Here is a 21,904-nt window from a genome sequence, read left to right as displayed (position 1 = left end):
GGCGAGAACTCGCATCAATGATCTCGAAAGACCATCGTTCAACCGTTCCCCCTAAATCGTAACACTGGTTGACTTTCTAAGCGGCAGCCCAGCCTTCTCATACGCCATGTCAATCATCCTCATCTGACTAACACTATCCTCCCCATCAACCCACACGCTCGTCTCCCTGCCCCTGACGCGGTTGACAAACTGCTCCAGCTGATGCCGGTACGTGAACCAATACTCCTCGCCCTTGCCCGCCAACCCGGCCTCATCAAAGGTATACGCCTTCTTGGACGTCTTCTCCGTCCACCTCTTGACCACCTCGCCCGAGCCCGTCCGCTTCACCACAAACTCGTCCACGACGTCGATGCGGTGCCAGATCCCGCCCAGCATGAAATTCGCAAACTCAATCGTCCGCTTCCGCGTCTTCTCCTGGCCCGCAGGCAACTTGTCGTCGTCCGCAACCTTGACCTCTTTGTGAACGACGCTCAGCCGCGGCAGTCCCATCCCCAACGTCCCCGTCCGGAACGCACCCTCGGCGTGCGCCGTCCCGCCGTTGGCCATCCGCCACGTGATGTCCCACGCGTAATCCGCCCTCTCCTCCGGCGGCGGCATCGTCTTGAACTTGGCCGTCAGACACTCTTCCGGCTCGACGCCAAACGTCTGCCGGATGCTCGAGACGGTATACGTGCCCAAATCCATCAGCCCGCCACCGGCAAGACCGTACTGGAACCGGATATCGTCGTCCCCGAGCGCGAACCAGGGGATATACGCCCGCGCGTGCACGTGCTCGACGTTCTCCTTGTCAACAAGCCCCATGAAGTACTGCCAACTCGGCTGGAAGCGGTAATGGAACGCCTCCAGCAGGACGGGCGCTCCCTTCTCCTTGAGCAGCGGCAGCCGGAACAGGGCCTCGGCCTCCTCGGCGTTGGAGACGGACGGCTTCTCCAGCAAAACGTGCTTGCCAGCCTGCAGCGCCTTGAGGGCCCACTCGTAGTGCAGGCCGTTGGGCAGCGGGACGTAGATTGCGTCGAGCTCCGGGTCGTCAATGACGGCCTAGTACGAGTCCTTGACGTCCGGGATACCGTGCTTCGCGGCAAAGGCCTCGGCCTTTTTACGGTCGCGGGCGGCAATGGACTGGACTATGACCTCTGGGTGAGTTTTGGCCGGGATGATGAGGGCCATTGGGCTACGTCTCGGGTTAGCTTCCAAGTATTGATGATAAGGTGAATTTGTAGGAGTTCTCTTTTCATGAAAAGACAAAGTCCAAGATGGTACTTACGCAATATTGGCTGCACCCAGGACGCCGAAGCGGATGGCGCCATCTTGCTTTGGTGCGACGGGCGGGTTGAAGATGAGATAGTTTCGTCGTAGGAAGCCGAAAACGGAGGCCATTGTGATGGAGGTAAGATATGCAAGAACCGTTTTATGTGTGATTACAGATTACAGCTCAGTCAACTGAAGCCAGTTCACAACTCCAGCTACTAGTGGGTATTTATGAGAGTTGAATAAGATTAATTGAGTGATGAGTGAACCAATAAACATTTGCAGGGGAAAGTTGATTAACAATCTGGGGGCTGGTGTTGCAAGGCATGGGATGTTTCTCCTCACCGGCTTTGGTCCGCCGACGGACATGAGACGACGTAGCAGCACAAGGGAACGGAAGGGTTAGCTCAATCCCGGCGGGGTTCAACGGGCAATTGGGCCGATAACATCAAAGCTTAGTGCGGGCAGCTCATATTCGATTGCAGACTTTGGTCACATAATAATGAGGTGTCGCCGAGCTTGAAGTTGTTGGTTCAAGTTGTCAAATATGGGCCTTGCATCCATCGTACCGCTTCTGGCAGGTGTTTTCCGTGTGCACCGTTGGACCGACCGTTAAAACCCCTGCAGGTATCCTCATACAAAACCCCGCCGTCACTGCTGGGCATTTCACGTTGTGGGAACGATGCATGTTGTCACAGTCACCATCTGCATAGGTCGGTTGGTTGTCTCTTTTACTTCATTTTGAGAACTACGTAGGTGGGCTTTTCGCCATCATCATCCTACGGAACAGAGCAGACCACATCCCATTTTTGGTCTCATCTCTGTGGAGGTATCACCCATGAACTTTTCCTTTACAAAACATCGTTGGCGTTGAAGTCGAACAGAGCCTGCTTGACGCGCTCCTTCATGGTCTTCTCGCCCTCACGGACCCAGACTCTAGGGTCGTACTTCTTCTTGTTGGGCTTGTCGTCACCCTCGGGGTTGCCGACCTGGGTCTTCAGGTAGTCGATGTTCTTGGTGACGTAGTCGCGGATACCGGTGAGGTAGGCCCACTGCAGGTCAGTGTCAACGTTGACCTTGACCACACCGAAGGAGATGGCCTTCTGGAACTCCTCGACGGCGGAGCCGGAGCCACCGTGGAAGACGAAGAAGACGGGCTTCTTGTCGTCGGTGCCCAGCTTCTGCTGGACAAACTCCTGGTGCTTGCCGAGGAGCTCGGGGTGAAGCTTGACGTTGCTGCCATGGGTTAGAGCTGTGGTTTGCAGGTTTTTGAGACAAACGCGACTTACCCAGGCTTGTAGACACCGTGGACGTTACCGAAACCGGCAGCGATGGAGAAGAAGGGGCTGATGGGGCTCAGGGCCTGGTAGATGGCGTAGATGTCCTCGGGCTGGGTGTAGAGGGAGTTGTTGTCGACGTCTTCGTTGTTGACACCGTCCTCCTCACCACCGGTGATACCGATCTCCATCTCGAGCCACAGCTTCATCTGTGCGTAATGCTTTAGTGATAGGCGCAAGAAAAAGGTTCTGTTTGTGACTTACGGGAGCAGAGCGCTTGAGGTACTTGGCGGTGGTCTCGATGTTGTAGGCGACATCCTCTATGTGTTTGTTAGTGATGGTCATGGGGAGGGCGAGATTAGAACTCAACTACATACCCTCGGAGAGATCGATCATGTGGGAAGAGAAGAGGGGGTGGCCGGAGCGCTTGAACTCCTCCTCATCGGCGGAGATCATGCCATCGAGCCAGGGCAGAAGCTTCTTGCTGTGGTAGAAGGTCAGTTTGCTGGGTCTTGAGGTTAGGCAGTTGTGCTGAGTACTTACGCGCAGTGGTCAGAGTGAAGGACGACGGGAACGCCGTAGATGGGGGCGATAGAGGTGATGTAGTGAGCGGCAGCAATGGCACCGGCGACGGAAGCCTCCTGCTTGTCGGCGCTGTTGGGAATGCCCTTGCCGGCGAAGTAGGCGGCACCACCCTGGGAACTGTAAAGCTATCAGACATGTTGCTAAAGTTCATGGTGTGGCTGGTCTTGGATCCATGGGATCGGTATAGGATTTCTACGCACGTCTGGAGGATGATGGGAGACTTGGCCTCGCGGGCAGCCTCGAGAGCGGCAACGGCGGTGGAAGAGGAGGTCTGGGAGGCGGGGTCGTTGTTAGCCGATTGTCACCAAATATTATTTCCCCTCCATTCTTGGGCCGCACGGCGCCAACTCGGCACGCGTCACAGGATCGACAAGATTGGGATTGATATGGTCCAAGGAGCCAAAGGGAAGCTACTTACGACGTTGGCAGCAGGAATGGCAAACTGCTTGGCCTTGGCGTAGTTGAAGAGCTTCAGGAGGTCATCGCCGTAGACGACACCAGGCTTGATGTTGAGCTCTGACAGGAGACCCATTGTGAATGGCGGGGTATCTGACGTGGGGTAGAAAAGATGTTCAGGTTGATTGCGTATAGTAACTTGTCCAGAGTAAAGTCGGACTGTTTCTAGATTGATGCTCAGAGGCAGAAGGATAAAAAGGTAAGAGAATATGCAGGGACAGGTATTGGAGAAGAGGGAGAAGAATCAACAGGAGAGTTTGGCTCGGGGTTGAGGTGGACGCGGGCGAGTTATGTTTGATTCCCACGAGCGGGATTTTACTCGGGCTGAGCAGGACTGGTCCAGTGTACTGCAGCTACTGACTGTACCAAGCCAGCCAGACCCGGTCCACCTTGACCGTCCGTCGATGGGCCACGCCTACGGCCAAGCATCGGTCCAGTTACCGGCGGGTGCTCTCCCACCTCTTCCAATTTGACCAAGCGTTGGCTGGTTGGCTGGGCGTGTTGCGTGAGATGCGAGGTAAGGTACATGGGTGACGCCGATTTGGCCGTGGTTTCCCCTTCAACTGCTCCGAGCGGGAGTACTATACCTGGTGGTTCTGAGGTACCTGACTCCGTCCATGAGGAGCTCCGCTCTGCCAGCTTCAATTCTTTTGGGGGAGGTACCACCGTCCACCGAGCATCCCATGCTCCCTCGTTCTTTCCTGCCTTTGGTCACTCCGGTAATGGGAGGAAGTGGACATACCTCTCCTGGCACCTTCCATCGAGAATTGTACATCAGTCACGAACATGAACCTGTGACATAATAGAGCAATCTTAGGTAAGAGACTTTACCTAGGCAATACATCTTCCTTTTAACACACTCAATTACCTACTTTACACCATGACAGCAAGCAAACGGCTTGACCTGTGGCTGAATCCGAGCAATGCTTCCATTGAGAGAAACAAGCCATCAACAACACTGCGCCTGTCTCAACCCAATGGAACACTATGAGTTGTTGAGGGGCAAGTACCTCGACCGGTCGGACAGCAAGAGGGGTACTTCGGACAGCTACGAACAGCCCCTCTATTTCCTCTTACCACCACGTCAAACGCGAGTAACCCCTCCCCCCACCCGACCATCAAATTGACGTCAAAAAATTGATACTGCACCACTTTCTGCAGGGATCCAATCGTCGCCTCTGCTTTTTTTGGTCTCTTTGGGTCAAGGAGCCATCAATAATGGCGGGGGCCTAGACCTGACACCACCGAAACCGCCTGCAACAGACCACCTGAACCTGGGCAAACGGTACGGACACACCTGCGACCTTGGTGCAATTGGCGCGCCGACACCGCCATTGGCCGGGGCGCAGACTGCTGACAATCATGGCATTTGACTTTTCCACCTCCAGATCTCTCGGCCTTATTATTTTGTGTCCACCACTGCGATATTTAATGTACAGTAGTAGCCCCGTCGCCCATCGAATGACTCAACTCTCTGACCTCTAGGGTTGCGACTATTATCATCACGCAGGGTGACGTCTCACCGAGACCGATTCTCGGTGTAATTTTCCCATCTACACCTTAGATACTTGGTAGGTGGGAAACCAAAGTGATACCTGGAACTAATGTTGTTCTAGGTTCACCCGCAACAACGAATCTCCGCCTCACAACCCCTCCATCCCACCCACACCCAGCCCATGCTATCCCGACCGACCATTTCCTTACCTCATGTGCGCCGGGCCCCGGAAAAGCCAGACCAATCGCGCTGCTCCATGACGATAACCTCCCCCGGGGAGCCATGAACTCATCCCGTCCGCTTCCCGTCTGCGCCCTCACGTTTCCACCCCCAGCCTTAGCCCATTGCCGAAGGCCCGGAAAGATGCGGGATCGCGTCCAGCTTCCATCCTTTGTCCGCCGAAAACCGACTCTGCACGCCTTCAAAACGCCCCTCGACGCCATTCTTTCCTCGGCACAATCGACCTCCAAGGCACGATACCTTCTTTCATTGCCGGAAGAATTACCCACGCTTCGGCTCATCTCGTGTCTCTGATATCGTGCCTCTCCACTTCCAACAACTCGCCTGTCCACCTTCCGGCGCAAACACGAACTCGCAATCTCGAATCTCGGGTCCAAACCACGAGCTTGCATAGAGCCATGCCATGGCTTCGCGACCTCTCAATAAGTCAACCAATGGATGACGCCGAAACTGGGAATCTCTTGGAGCTCATCTATTCAGTTCTACCGCCGTCTTAACCAATATCTAGCACTCGTCATCTTCGCCAGCGTTCCATCCCGGGAAACGCTGGCCACCTCGGCCATCTCTCCGGCCTGCCATGTCTTCATTAGCGCCGTCAAGTCATGGGTATGTATCCGCACGTCCTGCTCTTTCTCGCCTCGCTATATACGATCTCCCGCTCTAGCCCAGAGCACCCTTTCCGAACCTAGCCTCTCAAAACCCCCTCAGTCGAGATCCAGCTCCTCCATTGCCTCTGCAACAAAGGTCTGGTCTGCTTGACGCCCCGAAGATGCCCGCTCTTCCGATCGCACCGCGCCATCATCCCCAGCCTCGCTAGTGCTGCCCTCGCTCTCCGTCTCCGGTGGCGTCTGCAGCCCCGTGGCGCCTCGCGCCCGCATGTTCCGCTTCAGCATGCACATCTCCACCGAGATCCCCGGCCCGAACGCACACCCCACCACGTAGTCCCGGGCTCGGCCCTCGGGCGCCACGGCGTCCATGTCCTTGGACCGCAGCCTGTCCATGACGCTGAAAATCGTTGCCGAACTCGAGTTTCCGTGATTGATATATGTGTCGTAGCTCGCCCGCATGTGGTACGATGTGATGCCCATCGTCGTCTCTGCCCCTGATAAGATCGTCGCTCCTCCGGGGTGCATCGCCCAGTCGAAGTCTTCGGGTTTCTGATAATTCGATGGTAGTGATGGTACATCGGAGAGCATCTCTGCAAATGTCGACGGGATTGCCGCCGATGCGAGCTTTGGCACTCGTGGGGTAAGAATTACTTTCCAACCTGGGTTGCTTTAGTTACGATGGTCGATTTCCTACTTTGCTTGCTTAACCATGGGGTTCTTGAACTTACCAACAGGGTCGACATCGAAGCCGAGGTCCTGATCCGTGTCCGGTATGATCTTGTGCTCCCAACCCAACAGGTCATAGACGGGTTCCGTTGGCTCGCCGACGCCATTACTCAGCACCACAGCGCTTGCGCAATCAGAGAAGAGCGCGACACCGATCCGGGTTTCTTGCAACTCGTCGATGCTGTTGAGCTCGCTGCGCACCATGGTGGTGCTGACCTCGAGCGCAACGCAGAGGATCCTCGCGGGTTTTCCGCGCGCCTTGTGCCCCAGTGCCAAGTTCGCTGCCGTCCGAAGCGTTGCCAACCCACCGCTGCAGCCAACGCCGTGGAGCAGAACCTTTTCGACTTGGTGTGTGATTCCGAGGCCGTTGACGACGTAGTGGTCGAAGCCCGGGTTGGCGCTGTCGGTGCAGGTTGTCGATACCACGTGGGTGATTTCAGAGAGGTCGATGCGCGCTTCTTCAATGGCTTTGCGGGATGCTTCCACGGCGAGAGGCACGCCGTCACTCATGAAGACCTTGTGGAGTTCTGTGATGGAGGGGGCATCTTTCTGGTTGACGACTTCGTGCTCGTGTGTGCCGATGGAGGAACGGTAATCAATGCCGGTGAATCTGTTGATGGATAGAACCTTTTTCATGCTACATGGTAGCTGTGGTCAGAAGATGTCTTGCTACGACTAGATAGGCTCCTCAATCTGCTTACGAGGGCGATTCTGGATAGAACTTGTTGCTGAGGTAGTCTATTGAGTCTGTCTTGAGCGAGTAGGGCGGATACTGGCTGGCGACGCCAATGATGGAGAGACCAAGCTCCCCGAAGGTGTTGGGAGCGGCCATTGTGGATTGTGTGTACGAGAGTTGCGATGCGGGGGAGGGGTAGCCCAGCAGTTTCTCTCGATTGGATGTGTCGTTTCGTGCGTATTACTTTCTCCTATGTGAAATTCGACGTCCAACCAGAACAGATATAGGGTCAATGGCAGGTTGAAGAAGAGAGAAAGCTTGTTAAAGCCCTGGAGAAGCTGCGAGAGGCGTTTGGCGAGGGGGTAGAGCTATGTGCGACTCGCAATGGGCTTTGGCGCAAGAGAGAGAGAGAAAGAGAGACAAGGATGGATGCGTGCTAGGCGGCTAGTAACTCAGGTGCGCGTACTGGGAGTGATGATATCACTGCGGACGAACAGCAACACAGGAATTGCCAGTGTAAAACGTAAGACACCAACGTTGTAGCGCGAATAGAATTGTTGGTCTAGTGTATTGTGCCAACGTGGTGTAATTCGTTTGTTGCCAACGGGAGAAACGATGGGCAAAGGCGAAGCGGGTACTGGAAGAGAGCTCTAGGTCTCTGGCATGTCGACTTTAGGTGTGCTGGAAAGGAAAATCGAAAAGTCGGTCAGGTATGAAATTGGTCAGGCCAGATGTGTGTTCAGAGCCAAAGGATAGAGAGTGAGCGGGAGGCGAAGAAAGATAATAGACGAGAGACAGGCCCGTCATGCATTAAGGAAACATAATAGTGACGCCGGCATTAAGCATGGGTGGTGGTGGTTGGTGACTTGGATGGTGGTGGTGCCCGTGGTGCCGTGGTGGGTGGGATGAGGCAAAGGCGACGGGGGGTGGAGGGGGGGAGACAAAAAGGACAGTATTCGTATGTAAGGAAACACAAGCGCCGGTCGTAGTTGCACCTTGAGCTCAACAAAAGTGGTTGGCCAAGAGGAGCTACCCTTGCCGTACCTTCTCTGTATGGCGGTACTCTTTCGACCTGCTAGTTACTAGGCTTGCCTTAGACCACGATGCTTCCTCCAAAGTCCATACACTACAGGCACATGGACACTGAAAATAGTGAGAGACAAAGAGAGAGAGACGGCAAGACGGGGGCTGGTCAAGAGACGCGCCGTGTTTGCTTGTGGCGATAATGGCAGTGTGGCCGTAGTGGGCGAGTCGGGTCGATACTCGATACCAACAACAGAGTCGGGGGAGTTGTTGCACCGTTTCGTTTCGCAATCATGTTATCCCACCCCATCTTAGGTTCCCCCGACTCGGGGTTCTGCCTCATCCTGGAATGTACGAGAGAGAGCCCCCGGAATGACTTCCGTGCCCGGTTACTGCTCAGGGGTCCAGCAGTGCTACGCTGCGGTGCGGTTAGCTTGCAAGGTTAGAGGTGAAAAAAGTAGGGTAGCCAACCCCGGAACTGAAACATTGTCTGAATCCAATCTTCGGGGCCGGGCTCACGCGAGGCGGCGAGGAGGCGGAGTTTTTGTTTTTCTGGGCTGCTTCTTCTTGATAAGTGATAATTGCTTTGTCGTCGCTGTTGGTTCTTGAGTTGGTCCTTGAGGGTTTGATACCACACGAAGAGGCGTCTTTATCGCGATGAGCAACATGATCCCTGTACGACGTTGATCTAGTAAAGGAAGCTGCGAATACATGACTGGAAGGGCAGGAAAGCTAGAAGCTCCTCTGGGCTTGCTCATGAGCCGCGATTGCACTGCGGCAGATCAGTCATGCTGTATGTACTATCTCACTGCCCAAAAAGTAAGTGGGTGTGAAGGGTCGTTCCTAGATGGGATCGGCCGCCAGTTGTCAGGAACCAAGACGTGGTTATTGGGAGACCATAATCTGACATGCGTTGGGATAGGTATCCGAAGGACTGGGCTGGGTTGGTTGGACGCTGCTCATGGTCGCTTGTGTGCCAGTTAGTGGCCATTCACTTTTCTATTTTATTTTTTTCGTCTCATAACTTTGCTAAAGACTTGCCATGACCAAGAGGTCGGCACGTCTCATCCGATACTGTGTTCCATCCCAAGTCACTCTCCAACAGTCTTCCCGCCTCTGATTCCCAGTCCATGTCTTCCAGAAACGGAACTGGTTTGGGAGTCCATCCCGCGGCCCGCGCTCACGCTGCCATCTCTTTTTCACTTGACCTCTCTACGCAGTCCATGTTACCGAGCAGACAAGCCATGACCTCAGGATACATAAAATGGTAAAAAACATAGCGCAGAGACACAGGCTGACGGGTTGTGGGAGCTTCACTGCGAAAAGACACGCGGCATGATTCATGAATTGACTCCAGGCGGGGCTTTAAGGCGCCTTACGAGAGTTGCAGCTGCTTGAATGAACCCCAGTAGCTTAAATCCTCAACCTCGGCTCCTAGAGCTTTCCGAATCGACCGCCATGGCACCAAGCTTGCGGTACATGTCACAACTTTTCATGCGTAATCGGCAAGGTTTGCTGGGCCTATCTCCTTGAGAGCCAGTCAAACGCACCTCAATGAAGCTGACCAGGTCTCATAAGGCATCGCAGGTATAACTTTGCGTGGCCCAGCTATGGGTCTGTACAAATACTCTGTACAGGTGTCGACAGGGCGATTGGACCTGATTTGCAGCATCCTTCATGATTCTCGTTTCCCAAGGCACGTGTGCTAGGTAACTAAATCCGGATAATGACCATTCGTACAAAAAAGACAAAATAGAGTCATGTAAACTCAAACTTCATCGGAACCAAGGCCTGTTGCAACCATCGTTCACGAGCAAAGCCACTGTAACTTACGTTGAAGCCGGAGGGAGGTTTCCAAAACAAAAGTATCAATTCCTCCGCTCGGACTTTGAAGTTGCTCCACGCCCGACCGAACTTTTCAAGTCTCAACGTGCCGGTGAACCTTTGCGGATCCGGCCAGCTCCGGATTCTGAACTCCGGACCGACCGTCTCACTCTTCGATTAGGAAATACCGTGTATCCAGGTAGCAACGAAGACAGAGCACCAGTGGCTGAAGCCTGTAGGTAGGTGCCACTATGAACGAACTCCAATGATCAATCAAGGTAGTAATGCAGACTCAAAAGCTCACTGCATGCAATAGTTCCACTCACACACACCCACTCACCACGTTCAGCTCCCGAGCTGGGGCTGACATAGACGCATCACCGATTCAACCCTCCGTACGATGCTGCCGCCAATGATCCAACCCGCCAAACTCCCCTTCTTCTTCCACATCGCCATCGAAACCGCCGCCGCGTGCTCCTTCATCCACAGGCCAGGCAGTCAGCTGACTAACCCATCGATCGCTGCACAGCTGGTGCTGCAGCAATTCGGTGGGCTGCTGCTGACGACGAACCTCATCTGCCTCATCTTTGTGTTGCGGCCGTTTGACGAGACGAGCAGGCAGGTCGCGGCGGCGCTGGCGTTTTGGCATGTCTGGCCGTGTTGGCGCGCCTATGTGCGGTTGACGAGGCCCGAGGTGGATGACCTGGGGAAGGAGAAGGGAGGAGAGGTGAAAGCTGCTACGCAAAAGACTCTCGGAGGGCCGGCTGTTCATCTCGCGGTACATATTGGCATGTTTTTGTTATTTGCTAGGACTGTTTTCATGTAACAGCCTAGAACGTAATCACTGCTGCTGATGAACCTTGTAAACTGACAGTAACATTATTGCTTTAATGTGAAGAGGAAACCTGGGTAAATCCAGTGCCTGAATAAGGTGGGCGATTTGGTTCGCCGCATCTCTCGTCGAGGCCTTTGAACACATCCATCCCATCCCAACCTTCCCTTTCTCTCATCGACATGCCAACAAACTTAACCACGTCCAAACCCGCCCTTGGCAACCTCAATAAATTCCTCCTTACTAACCCACCCCTTCCCCGAAATATCCGCCATGTCAATCATCCTCCTCATATCCGCCTCGCTCAGCGTCGAATTCACCTCGCCGCACACGGCCCGCAAACTCTCGAGCGTAACCCGCCCCGTGCCGCGGGGGTCAAACATCTTCCACGCGTCCTCGGCCTCCTCCTGCGGGTCGCGACGCATCAGCAGCCACGCCGCGATGGCGGAGAAGTGCTCCTGCGGCATGCGCAAGCGGGACGGGCTGCAGGGGCCCCGCGAGGGGTCGTGGTCGTGCGGCGGGACGCCGTGGGCGAGGAGGAGGGCGTAGGTCTCTGTGCGGGCCAAGTCGAAGCCGATGGCGCGGAGGGCAAAGGGCCACTCGCGCGCGTTGAGGGAGCCGAGGCCTTGTTGATCGACGACTTCCCACTGGTGAGGAGTGTCAGCGATGTTCACGCGTGGGATGAGGAGGGAGGGAGAAAACGGAGGCACACGGATACATGATTCGACTCAGTGGACTCTCGGATTATATACGAGAGCATGATGCAGTAGTGCTAGATAATGCAAGGACTTACAGCTTCTCTGATGTTTTGTTGCCAGTCGGAGGGTAGGGCGGCCAGGTCGCGACGACCTTGCGCCATGTCGAACATTGCCGATGGGGTAGACATCGCGTCGTTTGTATGTGTAATATGTTTCCTTCTCCCCTTCTCCTTGGAAACGGTTTCGGTGCTTCGGATATCTCAGATGTAGGTGAGTCTCGAGACTTCCTTGCAGCGGCTGCTAGCTTCACGAGGTAAGGCAGGCGCAAAGAAAACGAGAGTAAGTGCCAATGATGAAAACAAAAAGCGTGGAATATCAAAGGGGTATCAGAAATATGGAACTTGAAGGCGAGAACTGGGGGAGGATGTCACTATGAGTTCTTCATGTGAGAGATCTCATGCTTAGCGGGTGGTGGGGCTCGGCTTTTTGAACGAGAGCATTCAGTGAGTAAGATGTCGCGTCTGCAGCTCAGTTTCCTCTCATCGCGAATTCGACCGCGATGAAAAAAGGTACGTACACGAGCCATGGAGAAGGTTCGGTGGGGTCATATACACCAGATCACGTGATATTCTCGACGTCCTGAGGACTGAGACTCCCAACAAATGGGTTATGCACTGTTGTTTGATCTTTCTCGATGGACCAAAGATGCATTGTGGATTCAAGTCACTTTGAAAGTGATAGATCGCATTATTCCAGTGATGTGCTACCGTCTCAGGCAGTGCCATTATAAGTGATTGAAGCTGAAGCTCAGCCGAAGATACTCCGCAAACAGATCCAGTCTACGTAGGGCCAATCAATTACATCCTCTCATCACCACCCCAGAGGCATTGTCCGTCTCCCGGGTCTCTTCGATTACATTGTGCATTGCATCGCTCTTTGACGTTCAAGGTGATTGTATTTCGCCTGTCAAAGGCCACACAATGAGGCCAACATTATTCCGTCCGTTTCAGTCGACTCTTCGAGTCCTGGGCCATGAAAACCCCTTGGTACAACTCACGCTTCTCTTGTGCTGTTACTCTTGCTCACTCTCACGCACATGCGTCACTTCATACCTGAGACCGACTAACATGGCCTACAGGGTCTGCCGAAATCCGGCACACCGCCCAGCTGGCCCAGGAAGCCAGTGAAGAGGAAGATTACTGGCGTGGAGAAAATCATTGCTATTTCTTCCGCCAAGGGTGGCGTTGGCAAGAGCACAGTCGCAGGTAGGTTACGCAGCTCGGACCGAAGCTTGTATGCAAAAAGGCAGAGTAATAATCAATATTCATAGCAAACCTGTCATTGGCTTTTGCACGACTAGGCTACAGGGCTGGTATCCTGGACACCGATATCTTTGGCCCGTCTATTCCGACACTCTTCAACCTCTCCGGAGAGCCCAGGCTCTCAGAAAGTAAGGACTCGGACCTCTTCGACCATCCCAGCTCGTCAACTGACAATGTCACTAGACAACCAGTTAATCCCAATGACTAATTACGGCGTCAAAACCATGTCCATGGGCTATCTCGTACCAGAGGATGACGCCGTGGTATGGCGAGGCCCCATGGTGATGAAGGCCATTCAGCAGCTACTTCACGAAGTCGACTGGGGTGGATTGGATGTTCTCGTGCTCGACCTGCCTCCAGGCACGGGCGATACGCAGCTCACCATCACACAGCAGATCATACTTGATGGTAAGTCATGTTTGAACGTCGCAACACTAGGCACATGAATGCCGGCCATCGCTTACAATAGCCAGGGTCCATTATTGTCACCACACCCCATACACTCGCAGTCAAAGACGCGGTCAAGGGCGTCAACATGTTCAACAAGGTCAATACCAACATTTTGGGCTTGGTGCAAAACATGTCACTCTTCAACTGTCCACACTGCAACGGCGACACACACGTTTTTGGGTCTAACGAGAGAGTCGAGCGCATGTGCAGAGAGCACAAGATCGACTTTTTAGGCGACATCCCCCTGCACCCATCCATCGGCGATGATGCGGATCTGGGCAAGCCCACCGTCGTATCGGAGCCGTCGAGTGCCAGGGCGGAAATCTTTCTCAAGATTGCCAAGGATATTGCCCCGAAGATTGACCTCCGCTCACCGTAGCTCGCCACTGACATGTGACGGCCAGTCAGCGACGTATTCTGAGGACGAAATGAGAGTGTAGGATATCCTGTATAGCCAGATGTTTAGTCAAGGTGGCCAAGAAGCTGGGGAAGTTGGGCATCTCATGTATTTGTAACAAGGGACCCCCCCCGCGCTTGATGCGCAGAGTCCAGATGAGATCATAATCCCATGGTCGCCTGGAGTGAGTAAAACACATGTGTACAAACCGTTAGCCTATGTAACGCGGAAACAAGACACTTTACCATGAAGAAATTGAGAGTGCCAAATCACCCATGAACGCCAATGCCTTGAACCTTCTTCCCTCAAGATCCTCCCGCATCCCTATGCCCTAGCAGCAGTTAGTCGAGCTCATCGTTTTGTTGATAAACGTGTCGACTGCGAGCAGTGTCTTTCCGCATAGCTTGGCCAGAGCCTGTGAAACCAACTGTGTCTGTGTTAGCATCATCCTCAGTATTGGTTCAGCGCGAACAACGTACCTCGGCCGCCAACGCCGTCAGGTGTGCGGAACATGCTGTCCTTCTTGTGCTTTCCAAACTTGGACTTTGAGTTGAACTCTTGCCACTTGGATTTGCCCTTTTCCAATTCTTTCGTAGCTTTGATCTTCTTGGCTTTAGGGGGCTTTGCGGCGCCATCGGCAGCATTCTTTTCTGCTTCAATCTTGGCTTGTTGCTCAGGGTACAAGCTAGCTGCTGCGGATGTAACGACACCATTCGAGGGGCCCGGCGGACGTGCGGTCTGTTGTGCGGTGCTAGATGCGGGAGCTGGTGCTCCGTCAGCCTTGCGTTTGTTGGACATGGGGCGGATGTCCTTGGCTCGCAGCGTTTCCGTGTTGTCATAGCTCTTGAACTTGACAATATAGACGGGATCTGTTGAAGAGCCGGTGATGGATGTGATTCGGGCAGGATAGAAGCCTCTGTCGCCCGATGCCCATTTCGCCATGACAGTGTCATTCACCGAGTACGTAACGGGTGGTTCCTCCTTCTCTTCGGGGGCGGGTGCAGCCTTCTTGAAAGCTGGGTGGTTTTCCTTGGACCACTTCTCGGGCTCTGGCGGGCTGGGCGCTTTTTGAGGGATGGGCTTGGGCGCCTGCTTCGGCTGCAGCTCAGCAAGAGACTCGTTTAGGAGGGAAATCATGTCATTCAACTCCGCCTGAAGATTCTTGAGTTCGGCATTTTCGGGATCATCTTTGAGGCCGGCGAGAACAACATCGAGCTGTGAAAGTCAAGTTAGCGAAGAACAGATATGAGGTCTGAAGGTCGAGAAATTGCGTACCTGCTCTTGATACTGTTGGCGGTCCTCCTCCAAAGCTGCAATTTGGCCCGACATGATGGCGGCTACAGAAACGGTCCGTCGCGGGTTGGAGGTCTTGAGAGGGTGGCAGGCGTCGGTTGTTGAGTTTATTCAATGTACAGTCGGACGTGACTGAAGATATTTCAAGGTTGAATCGCTGTGATGTTACGGATGTAGGTAGAGTGAAGCATGCACCTGGTTGGTCTGTGACGAACTGGGAATGGCGTCCATTCGCGGTAAGAAGCTTATCCGGCAGAGTCACGTGGAGATAATGGTGAAGGCTAGATGAACCAACTGCATCGTCATTCCTGGTATTGGCCAATCACAGAGTGCCTGATTCGTGCAGCCACCCCAGACTCGAATGTGGGATTTTTTAGGAATCGTGGAATGCAGGGGTGGGAAGCGGTTGAAGTCGAGTCCAGGCGCACCCAAAAGCAGCACGCACAGGTGCTGACGATGGACGTTAGCGGGCGTGGCATGCCGAGAATGGTCCTGAATGGCGCCGGAGCCAGCAGTGGAGAGGGAATCGTGGGTGCCTCCCATGGTCTCGGGTACCTTGTCTAAGGTAATTTAGCCAAAGGGTACCTTAGACACATGGACGGGAACTTCGAGCTGGCCCTTTTCCCTCTTCTTCACTCTCTTTCCCATTTTACACTACTTATTTCTCCTCGCAGCTTGGAGTGAACAACGCAGCATCTTTCAATCTTTCCTCTCTAGAACGCAGATACCCGAACTCCCACTATACCTCGACTACGATACGATTCCCCTCCAGTTGTCATCCCTTTTACTGCGCAATTCCTCGCCGCAATCGGCCCCCAATTGGGCGCACCTTGTCCAGCCCGCGCTCTCCCAAACTTCCAGTGCTCTCCCTCCCTGTAGTTTTCGACGCATTACCTCATTGAAACAGCAACGCGGGCAGCCACCACTGCAATCCGTCGGTCCTCCGAACGCCCACGCAACGTACCGCACCGCACCCGCGCATCAGAGAACAAGCCTTGCTACCACCCCCAAAGAACCTGTCGACACCCATGACATTGTTGTACCTTGGCTGCAACGGCACATCATAGTACCTATTCGTCAAGTACCGGTATCCCCCAGGGGGTCAAATAAGCAACCATGGTTCGAGACAGAGACAGAGACGGTGATGAATCTTCGGCGCCCAGCCAATCAAGACGCCCTCCTCTCAATCATCAGGAGAGCGATTCGACAAACAGCGACCAGGCTCACCGAGACCACCATCATCAGCACCGCTCGAAATCCCAAAAGCACGTTGTCGGCGGCGGTCGCCTGCATGCACGCGTTCCTTCCTCCAAAGCACTACACAAACACCATGGCTCGACGGCCTCAAAACTGAACAATCACCGCCGACAAGCATCCCCTTCGCCCGATCGAAATCGCGCCTCCGCAGCTGGCCATCGCCGAGTCCAATCTGAAGCGAAACTCTCCCGCGACAGCTCCTCCGCGAACCTCAGCAAAACCGCCTCCGCGACGAGCTTACGGAGGAACAAATCCCACGGCGAAGTCAACAAGCCCGCAAAGATCAAGTCGGTGGAGAAACTCAAGCGAACGAGCTCGAATCCGGCCGTGAATAAGGTCAAGTCGCAAAAGTCACAGGTACATTTCGACTTGGGGAACGACGGCCAAGACGACGAATGGGTTGACGCCAGCACATCCGCTTCACCATACCTATCAAGACGAGGATCGCTCGCCAGCACACAAGCCTCTGCGAAGCCAGACGACGGCAGCAGCAGCGCGAATAACTCTGCCAGCAACTCTGCCGGCAACTCTGCGAACAACTCCAGAGCAGAAACTCCCGCAGCGCAATCATCACCCCTGGTCTCAGCGACACCCGACCGCGAGACCGTACAGCACAAGGCCTACCTAACCTCGAGATTACTTCAACGCACCCCTTCCCACGGCGCACCTCCCAAGATGACGGCAGACACAGTATCCGTCTCACGGCGGGGCCACTCCTCATCCCCCGACTCCATCGGCCGCGGCTCGACCCTAGGCGACTCGCACAACGTCAGCACCTTACCGGGCAGCGCCGGCGACGAGCTTATTTCGAGATTCGTCAATGCAGGAAGCTCCGGCGCGGCGCGCGAAGGATCTTTCTACCAGCTCCCAACGCCTGGGCCGGCGAGCTTACGGTCTGAGGAGAACCCCTCTCGAGGGCGACCGCAGTCCTCGGGGTCCGGACGCCAAGAAAGACACCGCGATCTGCCATTATCAGACGACGAAGACGGCGACAGCGCTCTAGAGACTCGCAAAACCCGCGATACCACTGACGGTACAGCGCTCGCGCCACGGTCGGGAAGGCGATTCGCCCCGCCCGCCGAAAAGTCGCGAACGCAGCAGAAGCTCAATCTTCAGCGCGCCAGCTCCGTCATTGAGCCGGGCCAGGCAGTAGGAGGAGGCGTGGGCGCAGTGGGCGCGAGCCCCCTGGTCGGCATTGGCGGGCCGGGCTACGACGGTGGCGCGAGCCGCGACCCACGCGTCGCGAAGCAGCTGGAACGGACAGGGATGGAGTACCTCAGCGTCCGCCGCTTCCAGAACCCCGTGGTGCGTTCGCTGGACCGCCTCGCGCAGGTGAACCGCGCCAACAAGACACAGCGGATACCGCGCAACGGGACCGCCAACGGCAACGGCAAGGCCGCGTCGGTACGGGGGGGCGTTACGCCGGGAGGGCAACATATGCGTAACTCGAGCCTGAACGAAGCGGCTCTGGCTGCGGCATCGGGCGGCACCGGCACCAGCACCGGCTCCACCCGTAGACCCGTCACCCCGCGCGCTTATTCCATCCGGACCAACGGGGCTGGATCGAGCTACGAGGCCGACGGGGACGACCATCAGAGCGGTCGCGCCCTTCACGAGGGAAACGGCGTCCAGGGCCTCAGCGGGTCGAGTCTTGTGGGTGGAGAGGAAGACGAGGGTATCACGGCGATCCTCCGCAACCTGTGGGAAAAGAATCCGGACCTCAGTGCCAGCCAGGAGTAGGTTGACCAGGCTGGCTACGTGGATCTGGATATCATTCCGTTTGATTCATGAACTCTAAGGAGATGAACTGGTCATACACCCAACGTTGACAAGCAAGCCGGGTCACGACTAGGAGCGAAGCGAAGGGAGGATGCGTGTTTTGACAACGGATAAGGCGTACTACAAATGAGGTCTTCAACGGGCCTGGGCAGGACATGGACGGGAGGATTACAGTGATGGGATGGCCCCGCCCGGGTTGGGTAATTCTTTTGAAAAAAGCATCAGGTGGCTGGCTGAATGCCAATCCAGCCTCTGATATCCAGGGTTTTGGTTTCGCTCTTCTTTGCAGATAAGAAAGGGCAGGCGAAATGGCAAATGGCGGTATACACAAAGAAAGACTTTAATAATTCCAGCACGCTTTTGATTTTCAGAGACAATCAAAATGTTCCCCTTGGGGACTTATCAAGTGCTCAGATTGAACTCTAGGAAGGGTATTTGATTCACATGCATCCTTCAACGGCCGTACATGTTTAGCTTGTACCCCAGACATGAACGTTGAGTTGGCCAAAGAGCCACATGGATATGATGAAAGATGTTACATACATACACGCACACACACCTCAACTGGTGAGCTCGGTGAGACCAAGTGGACCAAGGAGACTGGCTCTGCACACCTCAGCCTCTCTGCTGGGACTCACTCTATAGGTGAGCTTAGATAAACATCTGCCTCTAATGATTGATCCGCTCAGACCAGAATCTCACCAAAGGCATGCCACTGGCTCACACAGACAATGTTGAGGAACACACAAACACTGTCATTGGTACTCAACCCCCCACCCGCTCTCAGAATAAAAAAAAAAGTTTCACATGCTCAGGCACACACAAACATGCAGATTCACCAAGAGACACGCGGACATGGCTGAATTCTTCTTTATTTGATCCCCTAAAAAGCGTGGGGGTCATACGCCCGTCAATGCCCTTTCAACGGCCGGGCGGGGGCTATGTACGTTTGCATGCCTCTCTCTCGTCTCGTTTCCTTGTCCAAACCATTGATATAAACCCAAAACGCAATACTATTTACCTCCAAGAAAACCCAACTTGCAATAACACCAAGAGCGCCAAGTCATTGAGAATGACTAATCAGAATGCGATGCCCAATTGGCTCGGAGGGGAGGCTATGCTCTACTACACTCCAGCCACAGGAAATATTCGAGACGACTGAAACCTCGTGGGCGCCGGCGATTGAATGAGACTCTCGTTCGTGTCGTTCGTGCTATTCGTATTCCGTCTATTTGGTGATGAAGCCAAGGTAGTCGGCAACGATGAGTGTTACCATTCTGTTGGAAACGCACTATTGTTAGCACACAAACAAGGTACCTAAAACACGGGCACACGGGGTTGAGATGGTCCACTTACGCATGGGGAGCAATGCGGACGTAGTAAGTACCGAAACCGCGGTAGAAGCGCATAACGCCCTCCTGCTTAGCGACCTTGGCAAAGCAGTCGGCCATTGACTTGTACGGAAGCTTGCCATCAGGTCCCTTGGACTGCTTCTGTAGGCGGGTCTTGACAAAGTCGAAGGGCAAAGAGAAGAAACTGGCGAAGAATCCGGCAATGGCGCTGGCGGTGAGGGTCTGAACTTGAGAGGACAGCTGCGTATTCTGCTTGAGCTGCACCTTGGCCTCGCTGAAGAAGGCGAGCTGACCAAAGTTGAGAGCCATAGCACGGACGACCGTGGGGGCGGCACCGGCCCAGAGAGCGGCAACACCTTCAGACTTTGCAATGCTTGAGAGAGCGTCGATGACACTCTTGTAGTTCTTGCGCTCAGCAAGGGGCTTCAGTCCGTCACTCTGCATGCGGATGAGGGCAAGGTCGGCAGGATTTCCAATCATGGCGGCAAGACCTCCGGCTGCGAGGCCTGCGGTGGCACGTTCCTTGAAGCCAATAGCGTTTCCCTGCTCTTTGGCGCGTTGGCCGAGCTTGCCCATAAAGGTGTCAAAGAAGCCCAAGCGGGCCGTTGTGTAGACAGCTTGGCGCAGGAGGCCGGCCGACAGACCGGTGTAGAGGTCGAGGGCCTTTCCGCTAGCAAGAATTTCCCGGGTGACTGACAATGGTGTAGGCTTGGGTCCTCCGGCAACACCCTCTCCAGCGAGCTGGATGCGGACCTTGATCATGTCGACGGGCTGAATAACAGAGGTGGCTACCATGCCGCTGATACCGCCGTTGATGAAGGGCAACGCTGCCCTCATGACAGGAGTGTGGAGGAAGTCATTGGCGACAGCGGCACCGTCTCCCTTCAGAACTTCTGAGGTGCGAGTTCGTGCGGCCTCAGCTGCCTGCTTGATGGATGAAGAGCTCATGATGGTGGGTGTGTAAGTAGGACTGAATCACAGTATGGTCAAGTATCCAACTCGGTACAAGTTGAAGAGGTCGTCGAGAATAATAGCTGCTTCGGGTAGACAGTCGAAGAGCTAGGTTGGGAGGTAGAGAAGCTGTCAAAGAGAAGAAGAGAGGACACTAGTTAGCCAACGTTCGATCCAAGAGGTTTCACAGGTAGCTTTATAGTATGAGAGAGCTCCCTCGTTCTTCCGTGCCTGTCAAATACCAATGTTAAGTCAACCCCCCGGTCGGTTTGAACGAGGACCAGATCCGGTGGGGGGTCCAACAAAAGCATGAGACGGGACGCAAAGACGCAATTCCACATTTAGGCTACGGCAAGTCCCACATGCAGAAACGGGCGCACGTTGGACAGGGTATGCAGATGAGTGGTGTAGTGCAAGTGCGTAGGCTTCGGCGTAGAGTAGATGCAGAACGAGACAAGGGCTGGGCATCCGGCGGAACTAGAGGCAGTGACCGAGGTGACGGTCCCGGGTCTCATCGGCCTGGAAGATGAGGCGGTGGGGGCGGGGGTATGTCATCGGAAAAGATAGGGACGGGGGGTAGCTCCGGGTGGATGCAGCCGTGGTTGAGGTGTTCCGCTTCCCATGTAAGTGGAAGAGAGGTTCAATGACGGGGGGTAGGAAGAGGAGGGTGTTCCGCACTAGGCCGGAGATGACTTGGGCCAGTGAAGGAGGGGAGACGGAGGAGAGTAAGACGCAAGGCAAGGTGGGTTTGGTGTAAGGCGGAATAAGGTGGATCGCAAGTGAAAGGTGCCGACGTGGGCTGGAGCTGGAGCTGGAGCTAGTAGAGCTTCGAGCTGGAGATGTGCAAGGGTCTCGGACTTGCACACTATGCAAAGCCAGGTAGGGTAGATTGGCAGAAGAATGCCGGGTCGTCTGCAAAGAGCAAAGCCGCAGCGGAGTTGGGGTTGAGGGAGATGGCAGAGAAGAGAGACGGGATTAGCTCAAACGCCCTTGTTGAACGCCTCGCGTCCCCAATGAAAGCTTTCGAGACACATTGAGAGAAGAACGACGTTGGCTCCAACGTTTTGACTTACCAAGAGAAGAGATGTCTTGTTGGATGAGTTGGTTATCGTACAGCTAATGGTTTGACGTTTTGCAGTCGATATAGGGTATCAGAGTGTTAGACAAGCGTCGCAATGGCTCTGCAAAAAGACTCAAGTTCGATTCGAGGTCGCGTGCTGGCGTTGGGGAAATGCTGAAGTAGTAAGAGGAGAGGAAGGCGGGGTTGGGTTTATGGCTTGCTTTGGGGTCAGAGAGGAGAGGGTGAAGGTCGAGAGAAAGATGAGTCGGACGAGCAAGCAAATAAGCAAGTTGTAGCAAGAGAGAGGTAGACGGTAAGATAGGTAGTCACAAAGTTTGTGAGGATGCGGTGGCCT

General features: G+C 54.6%; 11 protein-coding genes across 11 annotated transcripts; 4 read left to right on the top strand and 7 right to left on the bottom strand.

Annotated features, from left to right (window-relative positions):
- Nucleotides 1-51: 51 nt before the first annotated feature.
- Nucleotides 52-1,377, bottom strand: CPAR01_00065 (uncharacterized protein; the record flags this gene model as incomplete). The annotated part of the gene is made up of 3 exons (XM_060484358.1): nt 52-1,017; nt 1,057-1,171; nt 1,265-1,377. 3 exons carry the CDS (start codon nt 1,375-1,377, stop codon nt 52-54), a joined length of 1,194 nt encoding a protein of 397 aa, XP_060355215.1.
- Nucleotides 1,378-2,099: 722 nt separating this feature from the next.
- On the bottom strand, nt 2,100-3,642 carry CPAR01_00064 (fructose-bisphosphate aldolase; the record flags this gene model as incomplete). The annotated part of the gene is made up of 7 exons (XM_060484357.1): nt 2,100-2,484; nt 2,538-2,734; nt 2,790-2,845; nt 2,903-3,030; nt 3,069-3,227; nt 3,311-3,381; nt 3,529-3,642. 7 exons carry the CDS (start codon nt 3,640-3,642, stop codon nt 2,100-2,102), a joined length of 1,110 nt encoding a protein of 369 aa, XP_060355214.1.
- Nucleotides 3,643-5,343: 1,701 nt separating this feature from the next.
- Nucleotides 5,344-5,595, top strand: CPAR01_00063 (uncharacterized protein; the record flags this gene model as incomplete). Its single annotated transcript, XM_060484356.1, has 1 exon — nt 5,344-5,595. The coding sequence occupies one exon, from the start codon at nt 5,344-5,346 to the stop codon at nt 5,593-5,595; it is 252 nt and encodes an 83-aa protein (XP_060355213.1).
- A 410-nt stretch (nt 5,596-6,005) lies between these two features.
- On the bottom strand, nt 6,006-7,467 carry CPAR01_00062 (chalcone and stilbene synthase; the record flags this gene model as incomplete). Its single annotated transcript, XM_060484355.1, has 3 exons — nt 6,006-6,568; nt 6,638-7,272; nt 7,337-7,467. 3 exons carry the CDS (start codon nt 7,465-7,467, stop codon nt 6,006-6,008), a joined length of 1,329 nt encoding a protein of 442 aa, XP_060355212.1.
- Nucleotides 7,468-10,543: 3,076 nt separating this feature from the next.
- On the bottom strand, nt 10,544-10,942 carry CPAR01_00061 (uncharacterized protein; the record flags this gene model as incomplete). Its single annotated transcript, XM_060484354.1, has 1 exon — nt 10,544-10,942. The coding sequence occupies one exon, from the start codon at nt 10,940-10,942 to the stop codon at nt 10,544-10,546; it is 399 nt and encodes a 132-aa protein (XP_060355211.1).
- CPAR01_00060 (uncharacterized protein) lies at nt 10,559-10,984 on the top strand (the record flags this gene model as incomplete). The annotated part of the gene is made up of 1 exon (XM_060484353.1): nt 10,559-10,984. One exon carries the CDS (start codon nt 10,559-10,561, stop codon nt 10,982-10,984), a length of 426 nt encoding a protein of 141 aa, XP_060355210.1.
- Nucleotides 10,985-11,184: 200 nt separating this feature from the next.
- Nucleotides 11,185-11,876, bottom strand: CPAR01_00059 (uncharacterized protein; the record flags this gene model as incomplete). Its single annotated transcript, XM_060484352.1, has 2 exons — nt 11,185-11,637; nt 11,784-11,876. 2 exons carry the CDS (start codon nt 11,874-11,876, stop codon nt 11,185-11,187), a joined length of 546 nt encoding a protein of 181 aa, XP_060355209.1.
- Nucleotides 11,877-12,668: 792 nt separating this feature from the next.
- On the top strand, nt 12,669-13,839 carry CPAR01_00058 (uncharacterized protein; the record flags this gene model as incomplete). The annotated part of the gene is made up of 5 exons (XM_060484351.1): nt 12,669-12,734; nt 12,827-12,953; nt 13,019-13,138; nt 13,194-13,418; nt 13,484-13,839. The coding sequence occupies 5 exons, from the start codon at nt 12,669-12,671 to the stop codon at nt 13,837-13,839; spliced, it is 894 nt and encodes a 297-aa protein (XP_060355208.1).
- Nucleotides 13,840-14,198: 359 nt separating this feature from the next.
- CPAR01_00057 (uncharacterized protein) lies at nt 14,199-15,186 on the bottom strand (the record flags this gene model as incomplete). The annotated part of the gene is made up of 3 exons (XM_060484350.1): nt 14,199-14,284; nt 14,337-15,072; nt 15,133-15,186. 3 exons carry the CDS (start codon nt 15,184-15,186, stop codon nt 14,199-14,201), a joined length of 876 nt encoding a protein of 291 aa, XP_060355207.1.
- Nucleotides 15,187-16,266: 1,080 nt separating this feature from the next.
- CPAR01_00056 (uncharacterized protein) lies at nt 16,267-18,147 on the top strand (the record flags this gene model as incomplete). The annotated part of the gene is made up of 1 exon (XM_060484349.1): nt 16,267-18,147. One exon carries the CDS (start codon nt 16,267-16,269, stop codon nt 18,145-18,147), a length of 1,881 nt encoding a protein of 626 aa, XP_060355206.1.
- Nucleotides 18,148-19,414: 1,267 nt separating this feature from the next.
- On the bottom strand, nt 19,415-20,486 carry CPAR01_00055 (mitochondrial 2-oxoglutarate/malate carrier protein; the record flags this gene model as incomplete). Its single annotated transcript, XM_060484348.1, has 2 exons — nt 19,415-19,463; nt 19,543-20,486. 2 exons carry the CDS (start codon nt 20,484-20,486, stop codon nt 19,415-19,417), a joined length of 993 nt encoding a protein of 330 aa, XP_060355205.1.
- Between the last annotated feature and the right edge of the window lie 1,418 nt (nt 20,487-21,904).

This window comes from Colletotrichum paranaense (genome assembly GCF_030867605.1).
Source record: "Colletotrichum paranaense strain IMI 384185 chromosome Unknown Scaffold_1.1, whole genome shotgun sequence".
Lineage (NCBI taxonomy): Eukaryota > Fungi > Ascomycota > Sordariomycetes > Glomerellales > Glomerellaceae > Colletotrichum > Colletotrichum paranaense.
The sequence above is the reverse complement of the archived record's forward strand: the minus strand, read 5'-3'. Positions and strand labels throughout refer to the sequence as shown.